This window comes from Leptonychotes weddellii, chromosome 11, assembly GCF_054177405.1.
Source record: "Leptonychotes weddellii isolate Sample4059 chromosome 11, ASM5417740v2, whole genome shotgun sequence".
Lineage (NCBI taxonomy): Eukaryota > Metazoa > Chordata > Mammalia > Carnivora > Phocidae > Leptonychotes > Leptonychotes weddellii.
The window spans coordinates 90,538,029-90,558,428 of NC_138379.1; the positions used below are offsets into that span (position 1 = coordinate 90,538,029).

The 20,400-nt window shown below is 43.3% G+C and overlaps 1 protein-coding gene across 2 annotated transcripts in view; it reads right to left on the reverse strand.

Annotated features, from left to right (window-relative positions):
- The window catches only part of CUL5 (cullin 5), an 88,780-nt gene extending 75,157 nt beyond the window's left edge, over positions 1–13,623 (reverse strand). Inside the window, exon 1 of one of the 2 annotated variants that reach the window (XM_081799550.1) lies at positions 13,498–13,623. In XM_081799550.1, coding sequence (XP_081655676.1) covers positions 13,498–13,521 — 24 coding nt within the window. In that variant the 5' untranslated portion in view covers positions 13,522–13,623. The remainder of the gene's footprint in view (positions 1–13,497) is intronic. The other variant, XM_081799551.1, reaches the window with a different exon arrangement.
- Positions 13,624–20,400: the final 6,777 nt, after the last annotated feature.

Genomic DNA, 20,400 nt, shown 5'->3' on the forward strand with positions numbered 1-20,400 from the left:
GAGAAAAGATATGAAACAGATATCTAGGGAAGTAGAATAAATGGCTATGGTAGTGTGACTGCGCTCACTTACAGACTCTGGTCATGGATTTAAAGTGAAAACAGCACAGATGTGTCTTTTTTGCCTGCAACATTCACACACGTGCTGGCACTGAAAGGTGGAGAGATGATTTAACCAGGGTTGTGGTTTTCCCAAATGAAATGAGAGAGAAGCAGGGGAGTCAAAGTGTATTCAAGGGAGTGATTATAATGACTGAACAGAGAATAAATGCCCGTAAAACTGAGAGAAAGGACATCGGGATAAGAGACAGACTTCTGCTTCCAACCACAATGGAATAATAACAGCCAGATTTCCCCCTCCTGCCTCAACAACTAGAGAGCCACAGGGCAGTACAAGACAGTACTTCCTGAGAAAACCATCATAGGCGAGCCCTACAGACGCCCAACATATTGCCTAGAGAGAGTTTCCAAGCCTTAACACAAGCAGGGAATCCAAACAGCCTGGACGTTTTACTTAGGAGCCAGAGTTTAGAGAGGACAAGGTGACAAAAATTTGTGATGCAGACAGAAAAAAGAGAGCTGTACTAGACATATACAGAGAGGTCACCTTAAGCCCTTGACTGAATTCTGACTTGCACAAGCATGTGAGAAAACTATCAGAGACTGGGGAAAGGTCCATTAGAAAGGAGTAGACAGAACAATCAGCAGGGCTCATAAAGGGCTAAGAACAGTTTGTGCTCCTACCAGCCAGGGCAGAAATGCTCCTTAACACTAGGGAGAGTCCTCAGAAACGCACTGCATCCATAGCGGAGCCAAAGTACTCCTACTCTGAATGTTGTTCCAGACCCACTCTAACAAAACTCAAAAGCAAGCTTCAAAAAGATCAAGCTGATTCCAAGTAACTTAATTGTGTCAAAGCAAAATCCAGAAACATTTAAAGGATATTTGAAAAACTCAGGCCCCAAAACATAAAACTCACAATGTCTAGCATCCAATCAAAAATTACCAAACAGGCAAAGAAGGAAAATATAACCCATCATCAAGAGAAAAACCCATCAACAGAAACTGCCCCAAAATGACATGAATGATAGTTTCAGTAGAGCATGATGTTAAACCAGCTATTATATACTTCACAAGTTCAAGAAGATAGAGGAAAGCATGAACATCACAGAAACAAAAAATTTCTAAAAATGATTATCAGGGAGCTATGGAACAACATCAAATGACCTAACTTACATATAACCAGAGTCTTGAGGTGGGGGGGGTGGTTATCTGAAGAAATAGAAACCAAAATGTTTCCTAATTTGATAAAAACTATCAACTCACAGATCTCAGACATTATACAATAAGGTGGTAGAATCAATGAATTAAAAAGGCCTTAGTGGAGCTAGATTACCGGACTAAGAACATTAAAATGAGTTAGAAAGACAGAAGGTAATCAGAGTAGGATGCTCAACACTGACACTACAGAAGGGTGAAATTTAAAAAACTTCTCATTATATTTTTATTGTTTTTGTTTAATCATTCCCTTACAATATTTTGTACTATTTCTTTCATTGCAAATATATGGCACTTAACTAATTTGGGGTTACAGTCAATAAAATTTTTACATGTGATACAAAAGAGAATTTCCTTTTGCTTATCTCTAAATAGCTTCCTTTACATTTCGATGGGTAGTCTGAATATCCAATAACACTAAATAAATTTGAGTTCAGCTATTTATAACTTCTATTATTTAAGTTCAGTATAATCTTCAATGTAGCTCATTCCATCAATTTTGATCATTTTACTTTATAATATCTGACTACTAATTACGTGTCCGGTATGGTTTTAAATATTTACAAGTATTAATTCATTTAATCTTTAAAACTACCCTCTGTGTTTGGTGATATTATTATTCTCACTTTATAGATGGAAAAAACTGTACACTATACCCTGAGATTAGGTTAGGTTATTTCCCTAAGATTATAGACAATAATGCAGAGCTGGGGTTCAAATCCAAGCAGTTTAGTTCGGTTAGAGCCTCATTCTTTTTTTCTTTTTTTTTTAAGGTTTTATTATTTTTTTAAGTAATCTCTACATCCAATACGGGGCTTGAACTCATGACCCTGAGGATCAAGAGTCACATGCTCTTCTGAATGAGCCAGCCAGGTTCCCCTGTTAGAGCCTTATTCTTACCTACTCCCTGGGTCTTTCCTGAATGAGTAATGGAAGGACTTGCAACCTATGGGCCAGAATCCAACCCCTGACTTAATTTCACTTAAAAAAAAAAATTGCAGGAAAAAAAAAAATCTATGATTATAAAAATTCAGTGGCAATTATCTAAAAACCACAAGGCAGAAGCACCACTATATGAAAGACGTATTTATCTTTAAACATGGTGCAGAAGAAAACACTTCTCCAAAAAGCTAAACATCTTTTTCCAATGAAATGAGAAATTTCAAACTACACTTCCCTTTAAACCTTTATGTTTCTTTTATAGAGAAAAAAAAATTTTATACAAATTCTGATAGTGCTTAAATTTTTAGAAACCCAAACAACTAATTTTAAGGAAAAAAAACATCAAAAGTAACAGTACTGGTAAAAGTAACTTATTTGGGGGGTTTCATCATTCATTTGTTCCATTTATTCATTCAACAAATAATTTGAGTGCCTAATGTACTTGAAGAATTATGCTAATCATTGGACTTACAAATGAAAAGTCTTCAAAGGAACTCACATTCTAATATAGTATTTCTTAAATTGTGGTTAAGGGACTCCTGGAAGGGTCCCAGGATATATTTTTGAGGCTCAAAAGTATAACAATAAATTCTTAATTTTGTTTTTGTTTTAAAAAGCTAAATAAGCTATTAACACAAGTAGGGTCTGGATCATTTGTATGACTTACAACCCATCACTAGCCATAAATTGTACAATATTAAAAATAAGAACTTTTGTTCCTTAAGAGATACCATTAAGGAGGTGAAAAAGCTACCCACAGAGTGGAAGAAGTTATTTTAATACATATATCCAAGAAGGGCTCTTCTCCAAAACATACAGAGGTTCGTAAGAATCAGTTAAGAGAGGAAAAAAAATCCAATCCAATCCCCGGCACAACACTTGAACAGACCCTCTACAACGCCAATATCTAAATGGCCAATAACCATATGAAAAAGCACCCCTCGTCATTAATCATCAGGGAAATACATATTAAAACCCCAATGAAATAACACTACACACCACCAAAAAGGCTAAAATAGAAAAGAATGACAATACCAAATATTAGAGAAAATTTAGAGAAACCAGAACTCTCATCCTTCTGGTGAGTGTAAACTGGTACTACTATCTTAGGAAACTACTTAGCAGGATCATGAAAGCTAAATATATGTATAATATGTGACACACCAATTTCACTTCTGGGTATACTTCCAATTGAGCTGCATACATACATCTACCAAAGACCTGTACAAAAAAGTACATCATATCTCTATTCTCAGTAGTGAAAAACTATTAACAACCCAAATGTCCATCAACAATAGGATGAATAAACTGTGAAATATTCATAATAGTGGCATACTATTCAGCAACAAAAATTTAACATATAATATAGAGGAACCTCACAGACATAATGTTGAGCAAAAAAAGTCCCAAGAGTACACACTAGTTCATGAACAAAGTACATCTACAGTTATTAGAAGTCAGCATAGTGATTACCCTGGGGCGGGGGTTCCAAATTAGAGACTAGGACAGGGCAAGAGAGAGGGAGCTTTCAGGGGTACTGTTAATATTCTATTTCTAGATATGGGCGTTGATTATACAGGTATGTATATAAAAATGTATCCAGCTATACATTTATGATTTATAGGCATTTCTGTATATAGGTCATATTTCAATAAATCTTGCTTTAAAAATTGTCATGCTAGTGTTGTTCATTTAAATATTACTGAGTTTTTAGTGTTGTATTTAATTGGTAACTATCTTTTAATTGTTAAAGAACTCTGAGTTTAAGGAATTTATAGCTAATTTTATATCCACACATATTAAAAATGTTGTTAATAGCTTCCTCCCTTCCTTCCTTCCTTCCTGAATAACTCAGTCCGAAAGCCAGTGTCAATGAGATTTCTCACTGTCAGAGAAAGAAGTCACTTTATATGGAAAGGGAAAAGGATAGAAATGAGTTTATTGGAATTGGGAGGACCGGGGTGAGCTCACTGGTTTCGATAATATACAGAAATCAGCACAGGCTGTGTATGTGTGCGCATGCACGTGGGTGCATGTGTGTCCTAGCTCAGCCCAATGGGAGGGCCTGGGAGGAGCAACATCCCAATAGCAATTAGCATACCTAGCATCCAGATCCTGATTTCCCAATAGTAAATTGGAAAGGTCCATGAAAAGGTTCCTTAGAGAAAAATGTTAATTCCAAAGTTGGGGCAGAGACGATCCTGGAACACCTTTTTGCGTCAGAAAGTAAGAAAGTATTTAATCTAAGCAAAATAAATGACAGTAACAGATTACAACATATTAAATAAAAATTCTTTGGATGGGGGGGAAACACAGCCACTGGCTATTGGCATGGTTACATTTAACTCCTAAATGATCATCTATAAATTCACTGAAGGAAAAACTAGAACAGTCTAACAGGAAGCCTCCACAACAGTGCATATAAGCAATACATGATGAAGCCCTACACGGAGACAATGCTATGGTGCGATGTCCATGAAGCGGTTTTGTGAGGAAAGAATTATGACTTAGCCATTTACCAACTGTGTGACCTTGAGTATGTTACTTAAACTCTCTGTGCTTGGGCGCCTGGGTGGCTCAGTTGGTTAAGCGACTGCCTTCGGCTCAGGTCATGATCCTGGAGTCCCTGGATCGAGTCCCGCATCGGGCTCCCTGCTCGGCAGGGAGCCTGCGTCTCCCTCTGACCCTCCCCCCTCTCATGTGCTCTCTCTCTCTCTCATTCTGTCTCAAATAAATAAATAAAATCTTTAAAAATAAATAAATAAATAAAATAAATAAATAAACTCTCTGTGCTTCAGTTTCATCTAAGTAAAATGGATTTAACAAAGTTATCTATGTGCAAGGGTTGTTACAGGATTTAATAAGACATGTAAAATGTTGAGAGACGTGGATGAAATAATTAAACGTGGATGAAATAAAGTGCTGGCTATCTTTATTAGGGACTCCTACTGTAACTACTATTGCTTCTAATTCTCCTACAGTGACAGGATTTGGTGGTAGGTAGACGTAGGAATGAGAGAAAGTTGAAAATGACTCAACAAAAGCAGTATTAAGGCCCTAAGCTCTCAAATGACTGATGAGTAGCTCCCTCACTGGTACTCCCCAATATAATTCAAAATACAAAGGATACTAAGTTCTAAAATATATATTAGAGGTCCAAAACATCTTCTTTAAAAAAAAAAAAAACATACATAACCCACACATTTTTTTCTCATTTTTTTTTTAATGGGAGTAGGATACCTTAAATATGTGTTTGTTTTGCCTATTGGATAATGCAACACGGCTCTCAGACTTCTGAACTGAGTAACTGACAGAGCGCCGACCATAGAAGAAATGCCAGGGGAGGAGTACATTTGAGCTGAAAGATTTGGAAGAAGTGGTAAGTTCAGTTTGGGATGTACTGTCCAATAAAAGCAAATGCTGAAGTTCTAACTCTTGGCCTCTCTTCTTTTTTCCTGTGTTCACTGTTCCTCTTTAAATAAGATAAAAGTATACTTACTACTAAATTGTTCTTTACTTAATGTCTCCCCCACAAGGCTGAGGAAAAAAAAAAAAAATCAGTGTCAAGTTTCTCAGAAAGAGAGGAGAGATAGGATGAAAACAGTAAGAAAAAAAAGATCAAAGAAAGAAAAATAGGTGAACAAAGGCTTAGCTCCCTTTCTTACTCTAATCAATATAAAGAAATCAGGATCTCTTAATATAATATGTTGGTTACCCAGAACCAATAAAGTACATTCAGCTATATCTAAAAAAGTATCCCCTAATGGAATAATCAGTTCTAAAACAAACTGACAGTCAAATCCTACAATCTCTTATCTATAGCCATGGTGATTGTTTCAAAGAAAAACAAGCATGCATTAGGAGGAAAGCAAACTACAGAAGAAAAGTTTGTTACAGGGCAGTAATGAAAAATGCCATATAGATCTTTCTAGAATATGTTATTTAAAAAGTTCTGCACACTTCCTACTGAAATTCAAGAGTAGTTTTTTAAACAATGAATTCATCTGCAACAATTCCATTTTATTTAATCCCAAGAAAAAGGTAGGTACGTAATTCCTTGTGTGCACATATAAAACATACTAAAAAAGTAGTAATGCTTGGGGCGCCTGGGTGGCTCAGTTGGTTAAGCGACTGCCTTCAGCTCAGGTCATGATCCTGGAGTCCCAGGATCGAGTCCCGCATCAGGCTCCCTGCTCGGCAGGGAGTCTGCTTCTCCCTCTGACCCTCCCCCCTCTCATGTGTTCTCTCATTCTCTCTCTCTCAAATAAATAAATAAAATCTTTAAAAAAAAAAAAGTAATGCTTAACACAGGAGAGTGAACAAAAACAGAAAAGTCCACTAGCTTGCAAAATGTACTCAGAATCATTTTTAAATTACTCACTTTACAACAAAATAACACAACTGGTTTGCCCTGAAATGTCCAGAAATCCCTACATACAAGTGCCATCAAACTGTAGAAGCAATCCTATGACCACAATTTATAATGATATCAAATGTTGCATTTGGGGGCGCCTGGCTGGCTCAGTCAATGGAGCGTGTGACTCTTGATCTCGGGGTTGTGAGTTCAAGCCCCACAGTGGGTGTAGAGATGACAAAAAAAAAACAGACAATCCTAAAAAAAAAGTTGCATTTGGAAGAAAACAGAATTTAGTTATTATTACTGCCCTAGAACATCTCCCTCACCCCAAACACATGACAAAAAATTAAACTCTTCTTCTGTAATTTGCTTTCTTCCTAATGCATGCTTGTTTCTCTTTGTTGTTCTTGTAATATCCTCGTGATGACAAAGGTGCAAGAAAAGTTAAAGGACAAGTTGAGGGAAGACCAGAAATAATGACATGGACACCAATAGTAGCAATTACTTCCCCTGCACACTTTCATGCCCGTAACATTCTGACTATGACACAGGGAGGTTATTTGATTTAAGATTTGTATTTGTTCCCTCTGTGAAGTTCCTATCCTATTGATTCTGAATTATATCCAATGATGGCATTCTAATTACTTTACAAAAGGAATTCAATTTGTGTATTTCAGGTCTTCTGTGTAAATCATGAGGCTATTTGAATGTGTGGGTTCCTGTATGGTCTATGAGCCACCAGCACTCCCAGTTATGTGATTTTAAAACCACATCTGCAATCCCCATTAACCAAAAGAACCACAAAACTCCAGTATATATTTGAATCCTGGCAATTCTCACTATGTTCCAGCCATACCACCCTTTTAAATGTGTTCCTCAAATAAGCCAAGCTCACCACAGCACCTCAAGATCTTTGCTTAGAATAGAATGCAGATCATTCAAGTCTAGCGTCAATGTCATCTCCCAGAGGCCTTCCTAAACCAACCTAAGAAAACTGCCTTTCCCCCATTCCTCTCTGCACATCTGAAGCCAAGGGTTTAATCACATAGATTTAATTTGGCTTTGAGATCGAAATTTTTAATTTAGACTAACAGGACTTTTTAAAAAAACCAGAAAGCTAGGAGATGGGATTGAAATGTCATCAAGTGGCAAGGAAGGAAAATTCAACAGAACATAGTTGAAAGCAGTATTTAGGGGAAAAAGATATAATTATTTTGTTGTAAATAAGTAAAAGAGTGCCCCCATCTTCTGAACACTGTTTCCATCATAGCTCTCGTTTCTACAAAAACTACCCAATGTGTTACTTCTTTGGTGTCAGTATTCACACGTTTGAATGTAAGCCCCAAAGACTAGGGACTTGTCTGTCATATTCACTACTGTATCACACTTAGAATAGTATCCAGCACAGAGTAAGTGCCTACATTTTGGGGAATGAACAAACCCCATTACAAAGACCAAATATCCCTGATACTGCCTGTACTACATGTTTCATGACCAGTGTTTTAACCAGAGCTGTCACTTGTATACTTGTGTACAGAGTCCATCAGGCACCAATTCACTCTACACCCACTATACCAAGGCACGAGTCAGATGGCCTTCTGTGACACAACTGGGTTCACCAGGACACCTAGCAAAACGTCCAATAAGAAACAACTGTCTTGGGGCGCCTGGGTGGCTCAGCCATTAAGCGTCTGCCTTTGGCTCAGGTCATGACCCCAGGGTGCTGGGGTCGAGCCCCGCATCGGGCTCCTTGCACATCGCGAAGCCTGCTTCTCCCTCTCCCCACTCCCCCTGCCTGTGTTCCCGCTCTCGCTCTGTCAAATAAATAAAATCTTTAAAAAAGAAAAATTTCCAGAAACACCTGTCTTTGTCTCTCTCTCTTCTCCACCCTTCTTCTCTGCCCCCTGGATGGATCTCTAGCATCCTCTTGATACCCTCCTGCAGTCTAAAATTTCCCTTTTCTAATCCACTGATAAATGACTCATCTCTCAAAGTTTATCCTAAACTGTCACTTCCTGTCAGTAGCATTAATATATATCACCTCCAGATTATGGTAATTGCTCATTTATTTTCATAGAACGTGAACAATGCTCACACTGCCATTTATCACAGACTTGTAGTAACTGATTTAGTCCACGAACATACATAACCCCGAGTTCCTTTTCTCCCTAGGCTGTGTCAAATGTAACCGTGTCTCAAGGATGGGACACTGGAGGGAGGGCAGGCGGCCCTAAGGATCATGTGCCTCTCACATGCCCATCTGGAAGGGCAGTTCCCAACTCAATGAAAACTGACAAGGCAGGTTCCACAGTAAGGCTTTCACTTACGTTCAAAGAGAAATTAAAGAATCACTAGCGTGAAACACAGCGGGCAGTCCTGCTTCCAGGGCAGCCGACCAATCTCCTCTCCACTCCCACCACATTCTACCTTAATCACCACCTATAAAAAGTCTACCCACCCTTCAAAATCCAACTCCAATGCCTGATCAATCCACCAGAAATGATGTCCTCAGTCTGTGAGGGACCACACAGACTTTAGCAACACTACTTAAGTTCTCGCCTTAGAGAAAATCATTAGTACCTTTTACCCTCCCGTAGCATATGGTGAATTCCCAAAGAGGACAGATGTCTTACACCCTTGTATCATTCGTGGTGCCTAGTACACAGGTGTCTAATGAAATCATTTTAATAATGAATTCTATAGACACTCTGAATCACCCCTTTATTATTTCCATTTTCTTTCCTCTCAAAAAATAAAAAAGTTTCCACTGAGAACAGTAGCACGCCTCCTATTTCAGTTTCAAGTTTGGACTCTCTAATGAATTGGTTTTTATACTTCTACCTCCTTCTCTCTCCCTCTCTCTAAATCTAATTAGAAGGGAACAGAACCAGAAATTCCTCCTTTTAACCAATCAACACTCATTTAGTGAGCATCTACAATGCACAGATCATGCACTAGACGCTGCAACAGTGGAGCTTACAATCCTGAAAGGGAGTCAGATACGCAAACAGACTGTGCAACTAATATGTAAGGCATAAAGCAAGTGCTAAAACAAAGTGCTGCAGTGCTCCGGAGCACTAAGAAGAGGGGAGGAATTGACAGGGACAGGACCCGTGGGCAGAAAGAGCCGCTGCTGGGCTGGGTCTTAATAAAAACGGATTTTAAGAGGCCAATACTGAAATAGTGGTATACTAGTGAACCAACAGGGAACCAGCCAGGTAGAGGTAGGGGTATGAGGGAGAGAGAGAGAGAGGGAGAGGGGGACAGAGAGGGAAGAGAGCAGGAGGGGACAAGGGAGGCAGACAGAGAGATATTAGGGAGAAGACCCAACTGGAAAGATATCAAAGAATTTGAACCATCAAAGGTATCTGAGCAGGAAAGTGATATGGTCAGAACTGTGTTTTGGTCCAGAGCTCAGATCAGAGTTAAGAGATAAAAATAGTGAAATCATGGGAGTTAGGACTGCCCCAGAAACAGAAGTACAAAGATAGAATAGGGCTGAAGATTAACTCCTGAGAAATAATCATACTAGGGAGGAGAGGAGGGAGGTCAGTGAAAAACACCAGTGATCTGAGACAGAGGACACTATGGAGAGAATCGCATAAAAATCAAAAGAGAAGCAGAGATAGTCATCAATAATATCGGAGAAAAATCTCATTTGGCAATCAGGAGGTCGCCATTGCTCTGGAGACCGGCAGCTTCTCTGTCAATAGGTGGGGGTAAAGGGAGTGGAGTCACAGTAAGTTAAGCAAGAAGGTGAAGAACTATAAAGGCAGCAAGTGGGGGCTGCTTTTCAAACAACCTCGGGAATGAATGGCAAGAGGAAAAAGGGCCAAAGTTTTATATGAGGAAATACATGAACTTTTTTACTCCATAGAAGCCAGAATAAGGGGCCTGAAATGTGCTGGCAGGTCCTGGAGGGGAAATGAAGGCTGAAGAACAAGCCAGGAAGCAACACCGCAGGTGCCTCGAAAAACAGAATATAGGGGAAACTGGAAAAATGTGTGGTACTGACCACAGGAGTTAACTGCATACAGTAATACGCTAAGAATTAAATGGGGTTGAGACTTGGCAAAATAAGATTTAAACAACTGCTATTTGGGGTAGGATACTCAACTTTCTGAATAAAATAGCACTCAGGGCCTAGATACTTCCAAAGCAAAGGAACCAGAATTACATGTTAAAAAAAACAAACTTAAAGTAGTAATACTGAAAGGTTTTGGGAGATATAAACCCCCCAAGACACTGGTAACTGTTTACGACAAAATACACAACACAAATCTTTGCATGTTAGATTTCCAAAATCCAGCCATAGTCCACTTGCTTTCAATAGACAATATAATCATTATTATATCAAATGCCAATATTAAAAACGTAGGTGGTTTTTACTGCTTTGCCCTTTGACTTTAAGTTTCCTATCAAAGTTCTGAATCTTATCCTTCGTAACGTATTAGCTATCCCTCCAAACCGTCATCCACAAACTCAATAAACTAAACTCCACCCAAGTTACTGGCGAATAGGAAGAAAACTTATTTTTTCAGCAGGACACTACAGGCCTCCCTTCCGGGTTGATGATTTATCACTCATCCTTCTTCAGGTACAGCTATTTATGATCATGAATGCAGTTCTAACTGTATTTTCATCTAGCCCACGTTTCTCCATTTTGACCACAGGACATGATAATTCTGTCAAATATAGTCTGGTGAAACCTATTTGCACAATGTCTAAAGCATGTATCTTATGAACCAGTCTGTTAGTCCTGTCAAAAGAGCAAACGAGGCTAACCTGGCCACATCCCACTTGGCTCTATCTTTATTCAAGGCACCACCAGACCTGAATTTAGGTGATCCTATGAATTATTTTATGGGTCTATCCTGGCAGGGTCTCACTACATTTCTCCAAGAGGACAAACTTTTCACTTTTTAATTAGTTACTTGTTTAAGTATGAACATGAGACAAGCGCCCTCCCTACTCCCAATATGGAAAGAAAAAAAAAAAAAAAGATTTTTCTGGCCAACTTGAACATGTAAACTTTTGAAGCTACAGACAGAAGAATCAAATGTCTATTTGTAATGTCCATTATATGATGTTAGTTATGTGTATTTAAAATCACATACTATGTAAAATAACATTCACAAATTCTTTCTCCCCCTTTTCAACACTTCATAAAACAATTTCATTGAAAATTTTCCAGTGTATCTTTGGCATCTGTCTTCATGTTCACTAGAGTGAATAAGTCATTTTACCCGGTTTTTCAAAGCATTATCACCTTCCTTTAATTTATAAAAGTTGTCTGAGTCACAGAACTTTTTGAATCCTTGTGAACTTTTTAACCTAAGTCCTAAATGCCCATTTCCTATACATTCAAGCAGTTTTCTCAACCTATAGGTGTGTGTTGGGTATGCAGATTCATAATCTCCACAAAGTAAGCACAACTAGGATTTACCGAAGTAGCTTGAGACGTGCACCTTCTCCAAACAATCCTTTGTAAGGCTTCGCAGGGAGTGGAATAAAGTGATTTGCTCTTTTCTGAGAGAGAATTCTTGGGGGACTAAGACCTTGCTTTACATCCAAGTAATCAAGTAAAAAAAAAAAAAAAAAAACCCACAAAGAACCAGGAACCCAATTATTTCTTAAACACGCTTCAGTGAGTAACATCAGCTACTCCTTACGTAAACACGTGGGACGCACAAACAGGAGTCTTCAGAAGGCGAACAGTTCTCCTTCGAATCTGTGAGGACTTTGCCATCCTGCTCTGAGACAAGAGCAGGATGGCTCCCTCCATTCCCACGAATTCGCTTTCTCAGAGAGACAGCGCAGTAGTAATTCTGGTTACAAGTCGTGTATCGTGTACTGATTCAGTGCCAGTCGCTGTTCTAAGCATTTTACATACACTGGCTCGACCTTAACAACGCTCCTACGAGACAGATGCCGTAGTATTGATTAGGAAACCTGGGCACGGAGAAGTTAAGAAACTTGCCCGAAGTCACACAGCTTCTCAGGGGCGGACTGAGTTTCGTTCTAGGCCCCTCCCCCTTTTAAAAGAAGCTATACTTATACTGCCTCTTCAATTAGTAAAATTTGGTCTGCCTTTCATGAGACAGTCCCACGCGCTAGGCAGGTGAGTGGTGGAAGGAAGACGTAAGCGAGGCTCCAGTGTATTTCTACGTTTTCCGTTATGTTCTGGCCATGTGTTCCTCATTCCCCCCGGCCTTGCGAGCGCAGAGAAGACGCCCCTCCGGGCCTCCAGCTCCCTCGCCATGCCACGGATGCGAAACCAACTTTAACCCGCGTCTCGGATCCGGTAACTCGGCGGAGCGCGTCCGCGGCACTCCTCGCACCGAGTGCCGCCCTGGGGCTACCGGGGAGTCTCCCAGGGGAAACAGGGCAGGGGCTCAGCAGCGGGGGCAGGGGCAGAGGCGCAGCGGGTGGAAGGCGCCGCCGGCTGTCCGACCCGGAGTTCCGCGCCCAGGACGAGGCCGCCGGAGATCAAGAAGGCGGGGGTCGGGCGGGCCGTTGGGACCGACTGGGCAGCATTTTCTCGGGATTCCCGTTCACGCGTCTTGGACTCCCGCCGCACCGGAGACCCCGAGAGCACCGCGGCCCGGCGGGTCGGCGCACAGCAGCAGCACGCGCCCGCCGCCCCGGGCCACGGCGGCCCCCCGCGAGCCGCGCTCGCCGCCTGCGCTCGTTCGGGCCCTGCGCACCGCGGGCCGGCCGGCGCGACGGCCAGCCGGAGCCTCCCGACCCCCAGGCCACACACCCGCGTTGCGGCCCCCGGCGGCCGCCTCTCCCGGCTCCCCCGCGGCGGACAGCCCCCGAGCACTCTCACACTTGGCCGCCGAACCCGAACCGGGCCTCTCCCGGAGCGCCGGAGGCGGCGGGCGCGGAGTCCAAGCCGGGCTGGACGGAGCGTCTTACCTTTAACAGATTAGACGTCGCCATGTTCCTTCAACTTCGCCTCTCGCGAGACGGCGCGAGATTTCGTGGCGCTCGGGGCCAGGCCGCAGGCAGAGGCCCGGCTGCCCAGCAGGGCCGAGCGGCCCGCCGGCCCGCACCGGAGTGTGCTGGGCGCCGCGGAGGCGTGCCGACAGCGCCGACCGCGTCCCGGGCACCTGGGGCTTCCTCGCTCTTCCCCGCTACATGGTCACCGGAGCTTCCCCACACCAGAGAGCTTATGCACACGCTCGGGGAGGCGGCAGCGGCGACCGGGGAGGAGGCAGCGGGAGCCGACCTGAATCGGAAGAGGAAGCATCGACTCCGCGAGCCGCCGCACTCTTTCGGATTAGCCTTTGTGGTTGCACCCGCGGCGGCCACCGGCAACGAATTTAGCTGGGCTTGGGCCCGGCAGCTCAGGTTCCGCGGCCGCGTCACGTGACGCGGCGGGCGGGGGCGCGCTCGGGAGCGAGCGTGGGAGCCGGGACGCCTCGGCGGGTCCGGAGCCTGCGGAGAGGGCGGGAGCACGCCCTCTGCTGGCGGGACCGGATATTTTCCCTGCCTCGCCCCCACCCCAAATGCGGGGACCGGGTGTGCAAGGAGCGCCGCGATCCCGAAGGAGACGCTTGTGACTGCTCGGCTTGGGGTCCGGCAGCTCAGTCAGTAAGAACTGGCACTTCGGAGGCGTCCAATAAATGTTTGTTGAATGACTGCATGAATCAGTGGAGGCGCCAAAGCGTTAACTATTAATATTTCCAGCCCAGAGTGCCTGGCGCTGAAATAATCCATACAAGGTTGTTCAGGCAATGAATATTAATCTTGGATTTCCCGAAGGCACATGGTCCTAGAAGGTACTCACCGTAAACCCCCAAGCTTTAGCCCTTCAGACCACTAACCCCTGGCTGGGGGAAGAGAATATAACTCACCGTAGAACCTGCAGTGTACCTGGTATTCTATGATGCGTGTGTACAAACAGTATTCGTTCCTACATTCATAATATCTTTTTAAAGTTTTTTTTTTTTATTTGAGAGAGAGCATAAGCAGGCGGGAGGGTCCCCCGCTGAGCAAGGAGCCCGATGCAGGGCTCGATCCCAGGACCCTGGGATCATGACCTGAGCTGAAGGCAGACGCTTAACCGACTGAGCCACCCAGGCGCCCTACATTCATATTTTAGGGGGAAAAAAATAATAAGATCTCTGGAGGAAAATGCAGCCGGGAAGGGGCATGAAGTTTGCAACTCTGGAGAGCCTAAGATCCTGCGGGGCCTGTGGACCACTGTAATTAAGGACGGGCTTTCCTTCTGGAGGAGATGGGCAATCACTGTGGGCTTCTGAACAGAGGCGTGATCAAACTCTGCTCTTCACACGCTCCCTTTCCTGTGTAAATAGTAGATAGAAGCAGAAGGGTGATGTAGGGAGCTTCCCTAATAGCTCCTTAAATTGACCTGACAACCATGCAACCGAGGCGTCCCTGCTTTACAAATGATTTATAAGAGTGATCGAGGCACGATTAAACGGTGACTGGGTGATAGACCAAGGACTCAGAGCCACTGGGCCTGGGGTGCCCCGGCTGAGTGTTAGCCCAGGGCCGACTCTCCGTTATCTGAGGTTACCTGACCTGTGGCGTGATCTGGCCAACATCTCTCCACTCGGTGGGAGAAAAGACCTCGTCCAGGACAAACTTGATGTAATTACGGTTCCCTTTTCCAGGGAAACTGGGTTTTCTCTTCAACCCCAGGCCAACTCCACTGCTTAATTTAAGGTGTAAATTGATTACATTATCGTCAACCTGATGTATCTTTAAAAAAGTAAGATGACAAACTGATGAAGTAATTGCATTAATTAATGGCTGACACTGCTTAAGAATCCAATTTAGTATTTTGTACTTGTTTGAGTGCTATTTATCATGTACTAGGCCCCAGAAATATAGGATTAGTTAAGGCAGAGAAGACTCGTGCCATCTTGAAGCTTATCGTCTCATAAAGGAGCTGATATTGTGTAGTTACACAAATCAGATGTTACTTAATTGGGGGCGTCTGGCTGGCTCAGTCTGTGGAGTGTGTGACTCTTGATCTCGGGGTTGTGAGTTCGAGCCCCACTTTGGGTGTAGAGGTTACTTAAAAAAAACTTGCGGGGCGCCTGGGTGGCTCAGTCTGCCTTCACCTCAGGTCATGATCCCAGGGTCCTGGGATCGAGCCCCACATCGGGCTCCCTGCTCCGCAGGAAGCCTGCTTCTCTCTCTCTCCCACTCCCCCTGCTTGTGTTCCCTCTCTCGCTGTGTCTCTCTCTGTCAAATAAATAAATAAAATCTTTAAAAAAAAAAACTTGCAAAAAAAATCTTTTAAAAAATTGCTTAATTGCAGCTGTGATAAATAGCACAAAGGAAAAATACACTGTGCACTTCAGAGCATATGGTAGGGAGGGAGACTAATATCGTAACTGTCATTATTCTCATGGCCACAGCATGCACTCTGTGACTACTCTTGAAAACTCAGCTGCAAACATCCCGCTGTCTAACTGGATGTTTTGTCCTCCCCTCACTTGTCCCAGCAACACTGTGACAAGCTGTCCCCATTTTCCCACGAGATCTCCTTACCATGGGCTCCACCACCTCCTTGTTACCTAGCATTCCCTCCTGTTTTCACTGTCTTCCTCTTCCCATTTCAATCGGTAGCCCATTATTAGAGAAATGTTCAAATATTTTAAATGCTTAAATATTTCATTTATTTTAAAATAGAGATCACAAGCACATGGTACAGAATTCAGAATGTGCTAAAAGGAACACAGCTAAAAGTAAGCCTCCTTCCCCCTTCTGGAGTCATGTTGTATATTGTGGTAGAGATTTGGGTTATTCAAGTGTATGCATTTGTCAAAACTCAGCTGTGTGCCCTTAAAGTTTTTGCATTGCCTTCAAAAGAAAAAAATTGTAAACAGTTTGAAATTTAGTTAATGACATTCATGCTAAGACTTTAGGAGTAAGTGAAGTTATGTCTACAGTTTACTTTGAGATGTATCAAAAATAACATGGTTTGGGGCGCCTGGGTGGCTCAGTCAGTTAAGCGTCTGCCTTCAGCTCAGGTCATGATCCCAAGGTCCTGGGATCAAACCCCACGTTGGGCCCCCTGCTCAGCAAGAAGTCTGCTTCTCCCTCTGCCTCTGCCCCTCCCCTCCATTCGTGCTCTCTCTCTCGCAAGCTCTCTCAAATAAATAAAATCTTAAAAAATATATATAACATGGATTGATGGTTGCATGGAAAGGTTGACCAAGCAAGTATAGTAAAATGTTAATGACAGAATCTAGGTGATGGGTATACTGGTGTTCAATGTGCAAAATATTTCAGCTTGTCTGTATGTTTGAAAGTTTTCATAATTAAATGTTGGAGGAAAAAAAATTTTTTTAATAAGCCTCCCTTCCTCCACAGTCCCCCAGCCAACCCATCATCCCTCACGCAGAGACAACCACAGTTACCAATTTCTTGTGGGCATCTAGGACATTCTGTGCCTACGCAAGCAGTCATGTATGTATTCTTTTTTCTCTCCCCACAAATGATGGCGTACCACTCATACTCTTATACTACTTATGATATCAATTACTGAAAAATATGTTCCTGCTTATTTTTTTCATACTCCTTTTTTTAAAATTTTTTTAAGATTATTTATTTGTGAGAGAGAGAGGGAGATCGCGTGAAAGCAAGCAAGCACGCACAAGCAGGGGGTGCGGCAGGCAGGGGGAGAAGCAGGCTCGCCACTGAGCAGGGAGCCCGATGCGGGACTCGATCCCAGGACCCTGGGATCATGACCTGAGCTGTAGGCAGACTCTGAACTGACTGAGCCACCCAGGTGTCCCTTTTTTTCATACTTCTTGACAGACATTCAAACAATTATTGGCGGGCCCTAATGCATCCACTGCCCCCAGAGTGTTTAGGATTATTCCTTCAAAAATAGGCTCTTGAAGTCCCTTTTAAACATAATAGCTATAAAGTCAAAGCTTTTGATCAGTAAGAATCAAAAAACAAAAAGTTCTGTACATAAAAAAGATAGTATATAAAGTTTAATCAATACAGTGATAAGAGAATTGGTGAAAACCCAAAGGGACACCAAGGGTTTACAAGATTTTGGAGCAGGAGAGAGAGGAGAGAAACAGACCCAAGAGGTGGGGGATCCGGCTTCCCGGATCTCTGTACAGCACCTGGAGAAAGACCGCCCCACCGCCCGGCACCAGGAAGACCCACGGGAGCCAACCCTGAGCCTAACCCAAACCCGAATCTAACCATAGCCCTAAATCAATTTCTATTCTTATCCCTAAGCCAGAAGATCTTTCTTTGCTCTGCCAGGGAATGTCACACATTACCAGTGCTGAGCCATCTGTTCGCTGTCTTTCTTAGGAAAGCTAGGTAAGAGGGAGCCGCCTTCTCCATATTGCTTGTAAGACAGTTGTCCATACCTTAATCTGCGCTCAGCCCACTTTATATGGGTGATTCCCTCTTCCATGGCCCCAAACACTTGTAAGCCCCACGCCCACCTCCAGAAAGTGGGGCCCTGGACAAGATGGGTGGCTGGGGAGGGCGGGGGGAGAGAGGGAAATGAAAACCCCACTCGCAGCTTTGTGAAACCAAGGAGAACCATCCTGAGATTTCCACCCAGGGGACCAGGTCAGGAGCGAAACCTCCACAGCCCACTGTCTACCTGTCACATAATCACTTTCCTTGCAAATGTCTTCAACAACCTCGTCCCTTTCCCCGTCCAGAAACGTAAGTAATCTAGTCACAACCTTGAGTAAACCCTGCCATCTTTCTCACGCCTACACCCAAGGAGCGAAACATCACCAGAGAAGAGCCCGAAATCAAGTTCAGTGGTTTCTCTCTAAACTCACAGACTTAGACCTCGAATGAGCATTGAACACTACCCGATAATGCTGGCGTGTGATCTCTAGTGGGCTCGCTCTTCCACCCCATTTCCTAGTACACCCATTCATTTCAGACCTCCTCAGTGCATTCTTCCCCCACCCCATCTTCAAACCTTCGTCCCTCCATTTGTAGTTCTTGTCCCTGATTGCCCTATATTGGCCAGGCCCCTGCTCCAGCTCAGTACCTTTGCTTCTGCTTGTGATCTGCATCCCACCCCAAGAACTCCCTTCTTCCAGCAGACTTTCACCTCTCTTGTATCTTCTGGTGTCCCCCTCTCTCCTATATCATCCCCAATCCCATAAAAAACCCTGCTCGTCAGCACCTGTCACCTTAAAAGAATCCCTCCTTTGACTCTCTTGCCAACTTGGATGGTCACTGCCCTGATCTTACTGCTCAGCCCCTTTCAGCCCCATCCTCCACCCTCCCCATCTTGAAGCCCTTTCCTCACTAGGCCTCCATGACACCAAATCCTCCTATTTGTTTCCAACCCCACGGGTCTGTCTCTCTCACCATGGCTAGCCCCTTCCTCTCCACTTCACCTGCATGGGTGTCGTTCTTCTGGGCTCTTCTCTATATATGTCTCCTTTAGTGATCTCATCAAGTCCCCTGGTGTTAAATATCACCTATAATGCTGAGAAGTTTCGAATAGATCTTTCCAGCAATTATCATATGATCTCCCTCATGTGTGGAATTCAAGAAACAAAACAGAGGATCATAGGGGAAGGGAGGAAAAAACAAAACAAGATGAAATCAGAGAGGGAGACAAACCGTGAGAGACTCTTAATCCTAGGAAACAAACAGTGTTGCTGGAGTGGAGGGAGGTGGGGGGATGGGGTAACTGGGTGATGGGCATTGGGGAGGGTATGTGTTGTAATGAGCACTGGGTATTACATAAGACTGATGAATCACTGACTTTTGCCTCTGAAGCTAGTAATATATTATATGTTAATTAATTGAATTTAATTAAAAAATATATATATATCTTTCCAGCTTTGAAACTCTCTCTTGGATTCCCGACTCATACATCCAACCACCTGTTGGTCATCTCTACTTTGGATCTCATAAACATCTCACATATGACATGTTGGTAGGTTGAACTTTACCTGAGGCCTACACCCCCAGAACATAGTGATGGTTAATCCCCCCAGCATTATGTTTTCCAGAGGTGGCTTCCTACAAAGAACTATCCTTCTCCATATACTTTAAACTGTCCATTCTTTCTAATGATTCTCATAAAACTCACAGATGATGCCCTCATTTACCTGTGACAAGGCCAGACACAGACCCACCAAATTCTTATTCTTTGTCTCATAATGATAAGCTGAACTGTTTATACCCCTGCAACTAACTAAACATAGAGACAAACATTTCTTGCTCAGCTGACTGGCTGAGACTCCCCTCCCCCCCGTTTATAAAAGCAACCCAAACTGTCAAATCACCCCACATATAACTTATCTACTCTTCCAGGCAAAACCATCCTGTTAAGGCACTCTGGTCTTTGGATCTGGCGTGCTCTCCCCATCGCGATAGCCTGAATAAGGTCAGTTTCCTTATTTGTCTGATTTCTTTACCTTTGCCAACACGCAAAACAGAACTTCTGATTCTCGTCACTGCTCTTTAACTGCCATTCCCATACCTTTACCTGGCCCACACCTGTTCCTCTCTCACCTCCCCAAGGCTTCACCCTCTCCGTTTAAAGCACTGTCCTCCACCCAGTTGCTACGGTCAAAAATCTGGGCATCTTTCTTCCTTCCTCCTTTTCCCCTGCCCCCTACAATCAATGTTTCAGCATATCTTCTTAAGTCTGGCTCCCAACATAATCTGAATCTGTTCATCCCACTCCACATCCACTGCAGTCTCCTTATGACAAGCCACCCTATGACTTCAGCAGATCCCTAACTGCACTTCTTGAATCCACGCTCTCTACAGATGTTGTGGGTTAGAGCAGGTGGAAGAATCAGTCACCATTGGCTACGTTGCAAG